This window comes from Apis dorsata, unplaced genomic scaffold (genome assembly GCF_000469605.1).
Source record: "Apis dorsata unplaced genomic scaffold, Apis dorsata 1.3 scaffold_437, whole genome shotgun sequence".
Classification (NCBI taxonomy): Eukaryota; Metazoa; Arthropoda; class Insecta; order Hymenoptera; family Apidae; genus Apis; species Apis dorsata.
In genome coordinates, this window is record NW_006263687.1 from 141,943 (window position 1) to 150,851 (window position 8,909).

Genomic DNA, 8,909 nt, shown 5'->3' on the forward strand with positions numbered 1-8,909 from the left:
ATTATAATATAAAAAAATATAATTATTTATAATAAATATATTATATAATTCAATTAATATCATAAAAAATATTTTAAAATATTATTTAAATATATATTTTGCTAATATATTACTTTTTATATTTTATTAAAAAATAATGATTTCAAGTAATAAAAGTTCCGAATTTATATTTTTTCTTATAATTATTTTGCAATACAAATAAAATTATAAAAAATAAATATCATAAAAAAACTTATTTAATTATCGAAAAGGTGGTTATAGAATATTTATTTCAAATGACAGCATGGTTTTTAATTTTATCAGTATAATATAATATTATAATAAAAATAAAATATACGTTTAAAAATGATACTTTTATGATTAAAAAACTTACAACTATTCAATTCACCTTGGTTACTGGCGAAATCGCCACAAAACTAAGAAAATCATCCTCCCCGCTGACATCGGAGGTTCTTCCTGAAATCAGCTCTCTTTAAAAAATGCCATTTTAATTTTCGTTTATTAGTATGATATTCTCAGCATTAGTGAGAAAATTTAATGTTATATATTTCACTCTAATTAATTAAATTTTGTGCAATTAATTTAATATTATATAATGTTAAAAATTATTGTTTAAACGTTTCAAATTTTCTTTTCCGCAATGCATCATAGCCATCTTGAATCTATCGATGACAGCGCCCACGATTAAAAAGCATATGCGTTAAAAAATTTAATGTTTGTCAGATAATAAGTTGAATTGAGCATGAATTAAAGAATTCGATATTAGTTATAAAAAAATATTTGCAAAATTCAAGACATTGTAATGTAAAACTATAAATATTTTTATTAATAGAAAGAAAAAGAAGATATTTTTCTTATATTATAATAGAGAATATAAATATAATTTTTAATTAGTAAATAATTCATCTTATGTGAAAGATATTTTTTGATTGTTTTCAGAAGATATAAATCTATCTATTATAAATATATAAATATTATAATGAAATTTTAAAAAAGAAAATTTTTTTACTTTTTTGATTTTATCAGCTTTAATGATTTCAATATTTCTTAAATAATAGAGAATATTTAGATTTTTCATGATCAGTAATTTAGAAAGGAACTACATTATAGACTACATATCAATCTTACATCTATAATTATATGAGATATAAAATTTCAAAAGATAATATGATAATTTTATATTATTCGTTTAATATTAAATAAGATATAACAAGGTATAAACAAGGAGAACAAATAATAGGAAAAAGACAGAAATAAAGTAAAAATTGGAAATCAGCGCCATCTGTAGAATATCAGAAAAATTTTATCAAGGATAGGGTAAAGTAGAATAAAAATTAAAAATTAATACTATCTCTAAATAGTAAAAACATCTTTCTAAAAGCACTCTATAATAATATTCAACTATTATTCTATTTTATTCTGCTTTGAAAAAAGTATTTAACTTACTCAAAAAATGGCACTGATAGTCACTTATCTTATTTATTCCTTTTCTATTACTTATTATTCTCTCTTTATATATGGACTGTATTTCATTACTTAATTCTTTAATTTGAAAAAATATAATCTTATTTTTGAAAATATAATCTATAATATAATATGTTAGCTTTTATTAAAACTATTATTATTATTAGTTATTAAAACTAATTTATACATTAATATTAATGCATTATAATCGAAGGTAATAGAAATTAAAAATAAATTATAAATAATATGTATAATAATATCTTTCATCATTAAATTTTTAAAAATAATAATAATTAGAATAGTTACAAAATAAAATTTATTTCTAATATTCTGTTAAAAAAATAGTTTTCTAATATATGTTATGTAATTATAATATATAAAAAAATATAGAAAATAACATGGAGTCATTTTAATTATCTTTAGTTATCATTTTAATTATAATCATTATTATTGTTGTAATTTACCTTTAATGAGGCAGGACAAAAAATGTATTAAATATTATATTTATTTTTTGCTATAATAATTAAATACATGATCAGCATATGTTCTTAAGAGGAATGAATTTCATTCGAACTGGATTTTCTAATCGTAATACAATGCCCGAAACAAAAGTTACATCCTTAAGATAGTCGATAGGTTCGAAATAGTAATTGTATAAAAGAAGACCTAGATATGTTTTTAATTCCAGCATAGCAAACCGTTGTCCTGCAAGATAAAAATATTATATATATATATTATAATAAATATTATATATATATATATATATATATTCACTAAAACTTAGATATAATTTAGAAATTATAAAAATTCTAAATTAATAATATTCAGTAATTCAGTTTTATTTTCTTACAAGAAAATATTAAAATTAAATAAAAATAAATTCAACTTTTAACATTCATTTTTTTATTTATTAATAAAAAATTTATTTTTCTAAATTTAAGAAATTTTTATTTTACTAAAATCCTTATATATATAAGGATACTGTTTTATAAATATTTATTTGAATGTGAAATTCTTACCAATGCAATTTCGTGGTCCAGCACTAAAAGGTACATAAGCATATGGATGTCGTTTTTTAGAATTTTCAGGCAAAAATCTGTCCGGATCAAACTTATTTGGATTCGGCCAAAATTTTGGATCTCTATGAGTTTCGAATATGTTTATGTTAATTACAGTATTCGCAGGTATTTCATAATTACCTAAAAATATAATATATTTCTTATAATTATATATAAAAATTAAGAATAAATAATTATTAAGAGTAAAATTTTTATAAGAAAAGAAAAAATTAAACATAATTATTTTACTATATAATTTTTGTATTCACTTAATTTTACACTCGTTTCCACTCTACGCGAAATTCGAGGTACGCTTGGATAAAGACGAAGAGATTCCTTAATACATCTCTCGAGATAAGGAAGATTTTGAAGAACAGATATATTTAATTTTCCTCCATTTTCTTCTATTGCGGTTTTTATTTCAGCTCTTGCTCGATCCTTTAATAAACAATTATAAATAATATAATAAATAATTATATATATAATAATTTTTTTGTTTAAATATAATAAAATTAATTAAAGAGAATCATAGAGAATTATAGAACTCAATTTATTAAATTCTTTTATAATAAAGGTGAATAAAGATATATATATAAGAGTTTAGTATTCTTTTCATAATAAAATTAAAATTAGATTTATAATAAATAATTAGTAAATAATATAAAATAGTAAATAAATAGTAAATAAATTACCTGAATCTCTTTATGTTCAGCTAAAAGCATTATAGAAAAGCAAAAAGATATAGCTGTAGTATCATGTCCCTATTTAATATAAATTTCTGTTTTATTATCATTCGAAAAATTGTTTACATTCTTATAATATAAAAATATATTATACATACTCTAAACATAAATGTATCGACTTCTTCTCTAATTCCTTCATCATCTATTTTATTATTTCGATAGGCTTCTATTAATAAATCAAGCATAGCGAGTCTTTTTCTACGAACTACAATAAAATAAATAGAAACATTTTATCGCATGCTAATAATATATATACATATATATAATATATCATATATTTACTTCTAAAGTCATTATTATTATCATTTTCATTTATATTCTCGTGAAAATCATTTAAATATCGACCGTTTGTTTGATCGTGATATTCTTTTCGTTCTTGGATTATCTATAAACATATTAACAAAATATTATTATGTAAAAAATATAATATTAAAATTGTAAAAAGCGACAAATAAAAAAAAAATTTACTATAATATAATATAGTACAAAATCATATTCATAGTGAAAATTGTATTTTTACCTTTCGCGTAAAATTATGTAATATTTTAAGTAATCTAGATTGTTGCCATCCTTGAGGAGAAAGATTAAAGAAGAAATCATAATAAAACCAAGGTTTTATAATTCTAAAATGACCATATAAATATTTATATATAACCAATAAAAACTTAATATAATATAATAATTAAAGATAATATGATATAAAAATTAATTACCTATTGATAAAAATACAACCCATATCATATACAGCTTTACGATATTCACACTGAAACTTTTCTTTATTTTTTAATGAGGTTCCCATTGCAGTTTCTAAGAACAATTAAGTAATTTTTAAAAATCTAGTTAATCCACTAATTTTTTTTTAATTAATTAAAATATATCTCTATTATAATAATAAATGCTTTATTATTAAAATAAATATGAAAAATTATATTTTCTAATTTTAATATTTTCTAAAAAAAATTCATTTTAAATTAAACTTTCATTCAACAAAATCTTATATTAAATATTATAATTATCCAAATAATATATAATGTTTCATAATTTACCACATATCACATTCAATGTGTGTTCGCTAGTGAGTTGCAATAAATTTTCCACGAAAATTCCTTCTTCACTCTCCAATGTTTTAATTAAGCGTTCAGCATCCTCTATAAAAATGTCAACAAACTGTCGAAGCACATTAAAATGAAAAGCAGATGTCAATATCTTTCTGCGAACGTGCCACTTATGACCTGCAAGAAATCAATAGAGTATATTTACTTATTTACTTTTCTCCGTTTGCTATTTATAATGTAGCAAAAAAATTATTAAAATCTCAAATAAATTTAATAGAAATCAAAAATGTTTCATAATACAATAAATGAAAGAAGAAAAAAATATAATAAATAAAAGAAAAAATAAAATATAATACCTGAACTAGTAAGAAGTCCTGTATTGAACCAAGGCTCTAAGTGTTTGTAGCCAAAACCTTTTTTAGTGAATTTAATATTTCCAAGAATTGTCTAGATGACGAAAAGAAAATAATGATTCTTTATTCTCTCACCTACGTAAGTTGACATTTTGCTCAAAAAATTCAAGAGTATATAATTTTTTCTTATAGCATTATGTATCTTATATTCATTAATATTCTTATAATTTTAACTTGGAATTAATTATAATTATAAAAGAATGTAGATTTTTTATTTATGTTAATTAAAATTATATTAATTAAATTGTATATTTTTTAAAATATTATATTTCAAGAATTGTCTATATCAAATTTTTTTTTTAATTACCTCAATATCATCCGGATGACAAATATGAACATATGCTTCCAAGAAAGTCCACATTCTATAAATTGGATAATATTGTTTGTTTAATTGTGTCAAAAATTTCCAAAGCGTACCTACAATAAATATAAAGCAAATAAATATTAATAATATTAATTCTATATTTATAAGTGAAATTCAATGAAATCATTAAAATAAAAATTAAAATAAAATTAATTTAAAGAAAAATAAAATTTTTCTTCTTACTTGGAGAAATATTATGAAAAGTAGGAATATTTCCAAGAATTGGTAATGGCTCAGGTCCTGGTATCAAATTTATCATTTTTCCAAATTTTCCATGATGCAATAGAAAATAATGTAGAATGGCCAAGAGAAATATAAAGAACAATATTGTGTAAATCATTTTCTTAAAATTTCAACATTCAATGATATTTCAATTTTTTTTTTACACGCTTCTCTTTTTAAATCTGTTAATAGTATATAGATACATAATGCAATTATTTCAATGATATTTATTATTCTTTAATAATATGTATTTCAAATTTCATTAACAAATTTCATTCATTTATAAACTACACTGCATATACTTTTCATTGATGTTTTTTTTGAAAATACATAATATCATTCTCAATTTAAATTTAAATATATGTTTAATACAAAGTTTTTTTTTATTCATGCATAAACTTTCATTATTCACATAAACTTATCATAGTATTTACTTTATATAAAAGAAAAATTCTCTCGTTATAATTCAAAATATATATAAATGTAAGTATAAATTTAATTGAATTATCAGAAAATATTATACCAATTTTTTTTATTTTATATATATTAGATAAAGATGTACTTTTAACGATATATTTTTAAAAATCATTATAAAATTTGGATAAGGCAACATTAATCGTATATTTCAAATTATATTTTTATATTTATTGATAAAATATTATCTCTTAATATTTCTTATTTAAGTGTCTTTATTAAAAAAATAAAAACATAAAAATATGTTATTAAAAACATAAAAATATAAAGCATTAATTGTTAAATTACAAATATTAGTATTAAATACAATTAGATTATAACAAAAATAAAAAATTTAGTAAGTATGCGCTTTGCTGAATTTATCAGTATATCAACATACGTAACGTAAATTGTATGAAACAAAAAAATATAATTACGTATATTCTATAAATTTTTATACACTGAAATTTTGTACAAATATTCTATTTATCAAATTAAATTATTTGTTTCTATTATTTTTTTTTTTATAAAATTCTTTATGCAAAATATGCAAAATAATTTACAAGCATTTTTAAAAATTTTTAAAAATAAATTTATAAGAATTATTTTAAAATTAATATTTAATATATTAATATAATATTAACAAAAATGATATATAATTATGCATGTTTATCAAATTTATATTGAAATTTGTTAATCAAAATAATATATTCAATTACTTACCCTTTTTCTTTCAATATAATAATAATTTTGGATTTAAGTTTTAAGGAAAGGGTCAGACTAAAGGAATTGCTTCTCACTTACTGCAAAGCAAATCAATCTTAAATGAAAATGAGAAGAGGGTATGCAATTATTCCCACCACATCAAATCTATCTAAGAAGATATGTTATTGTCGGATTTCTCGTATGGCATTGATTTTTAACCAATGTAAATTTGGCTTACAATATTGGAAAGCAAACTTGATAATAGAATGCAAATGAATGCAAGTTTGATGATTACGATTATGAATTACAATAAAAAATGCATAAAAAATAGAATATTAGTAAGAGAAAAAAATATCAAAAAAATATGATAAATTAATTATAAATTGTTCATTTTAACGAAATTATTATTATATTGTATAATTAATTTGTTAATTTTACAATAAAAAAACTATCCATTTTTTTATTCTTTTATATCCATTTATTTATATTTTATACATTATAAATAAAACTTTATAAGAAATAAAAAAGTCAAGAGATTTTTTTTCTCTCAAAATGTAATTAATTTTAATCATATGATATCGATTCTTTTTAAATATTGAATCAAAACAATTATTTATTTTTTTTAACTTTTTATTCAATATTTATACATTTTTTATCAACATTTTATCAATATTATTATCAATTATTAATATAAATTATAATTGTGAAAAAACTTTTCTCAACAATTTATACCAATAAATATTATTGAAAATGGAATATATTTAAATGATTTTTAAATAAATTAATGTTTCTTTATTTGCGTTCTAAATAAAGTTCGTTTAAAGAATCAAATTTATTATTTATATTTATTTAAATTTCAAATATTGACATTTTAAACATGGTATAAATAAAGATATAATATCGTATCATCATTTATTATTTTTATTTTTTTTACTTTAGATATTTTATTTTATTTTTAATGTATAAATATTATGTATAAACATTACATTATATAGTTATATAATGATCTTCATTAAATTTCGATAATTTAATCAAAGTACATTTTTCTTCATTATTATCGTTATTATTATTATCAATTATTTTCTCTTATGTATTATCAATTAGTCTCTATATACATTATTTTTCAATTATTATTATGTATTTCTTAAAATTTATATTGAAAAATATCTCTAATAAATATGAAAATCTTAAATCAGTTAAAAAATACTTGTTCTAATTATATTGTAACTTATAAATTACAGAAATCTATCTCTTTCTATAATAAAGAATAAAAAAATTAATATAAAATCCATTTTTTATTCGTGTAATTCTGATTTTTTTGCAAATGTTTCAAATATATGTATATGGATAAATATATATTTTACTTATTTATTAATTTTAAAACTAATCATAATAGAATATTATTTATATAATTATATAAATATATCTTCTCGATTATATATCTCTCAATTATATATTTTTATATATTTTTAGCAATAATTAAATATATATATATACATATATATTTTATCATATATTTTATTTCTGATATATAAAATTATTTATATATCAGATAATTTATAATTTATAATAGCATAATTTATAAAAGCATTTTTATTGATTAATTAAAATCTATTTAAACATATGTATGTATGTATATTTGTACTTTATATCTATGTTTTTATTTTTTTTTACGTCTTTTTCGATCTATGTTCGTTGTTTTAAGATTGAAATATAGATACAACTGTATTTCATGTATTTCATAATATTTAATACGCCATTCAAATCAAATTAGATAATTATATATATATTATGTTAACAAATCCTTTATAATTATATAACAAATTTTATTTATATAAATAGAATTTAAATAAATTATTGTGTAAATATAAATAAATAATAATAAATAATAATAAATTATTATATATATTTCAAATTTTTAAAGAAATAATTTCATCATTATTTATAAAATTATTTGTTTAAATTTGAAATACTATTTTATACGCACTTAATATATTCTGCAACAAAATATTTGTTTTCTCTTATTTATTTTTATTAAAATTAATTTCTTTATCAATTTTTAAATATAGAATCATATAGTTTTAATAGTTTTATTCTAATCGAACCTTACCATCTTATTCTAAACTAAATCGGTAATGAAGAATGTACAACACAAAAATGGTAAAAGAATTTTGTCAGTTTTGTGATGAAATCTATTTTATCCTGTATCGATAACAATGAAAATGACATTAAAATGGTAACATATTTTTAAGTTCTTAAAATATAGAACAATTAATATTATTAATAAATGATTAATAGATTTTTCTATCTTGTATCTTGTATTAATCGACTTATCTAGTATTTATTAGATTTATCAATTTATTTTATATTTTAAATTAAATAATTAAATAAAAAATATATATAATATAATATATATTGTTTCATAAAATGAT

At 18.3% G+C, this 8,909-nt stretch overlaps 2 protein-coding genes across 2 annotated transcripts in view; both read right to left on the reverse strand.

Moving 5' to 3' along the window:
• LOC102680532 (adenylate cyclase type 9) overlaps positions 1–702 on the reverse strand; it is a 6,812-nt gene extending 6,110 nt beyond the window's left edge. Inside the window, exon 1 of the mRNA XM_031512455.1 lies at positions 374–702. The gene's annotated coding sequence lies outside the window, so the exon portion shown is untranslated. The remainder of the gene's footprint in view (positions 1–373) is intronic.
• Positions 703–1,951: 1,249 nt separating this feature from the next.
• Positions 1,952–6,684, reverse strand: LOC102680304 (cytochrome P450 4C1-like). The gene is made up of 13 exons (XM_006619777.2): positions 6,496–6,684; positions 5,281–5,501; positions 5,041–5,150; positions 4,677–4,767; positions 4,312–4,497; positions 3,979–4,072; positions 3,786–3,888; positions 3,548–3,650; positions 3,364–3,470; positions 3,215–3,283; positions 2,792–2,960; positions 2,484–2,663; positions 1,952–2,169 (listed from the first exon to the last, which is right to left on the reverse strand). The coding sequence occupies exons 2-13, from the start codon at positions 5,435–5,437 to the stop codon at positions 2,000–2,002; spliced, it is 1,539 nt and encodes a 512-aa protein (XP_006619840.1). The 5' UTR covers positions 5,438–5,501; positions 6,496–6,684; the 3' UTR covers positions 1,952–1,999.
• Between the last annotated feature and the right edge of the window lie 2,225 nt (positions 6,685–8,909).

Excerpts from the sequence above, each read along its gene's own strand:
- LOC102680304 (XM_006619777.2), bottom strand. The coding sequence starts at position 5,437 with ATGATTTACACAATATTGTTCTTTATATTTCTCTTGGCCATTCTACAT. Across the intron at positions 3,471-3,547 it reads TAATAATAATGACTTTAGAA|TTCGTAGAAAAAGACTCGCT; the intron begins GTAAATATATGA and ends ATTTTATTGTAG. Across the intron at positions 2,170-2,483 it reads TGGACCACGAAATTGCATTG|GACAACGGTTTGCTATGCTG; the intron begins GTAAGAATTTCA and ends TTTATCTTGCAG.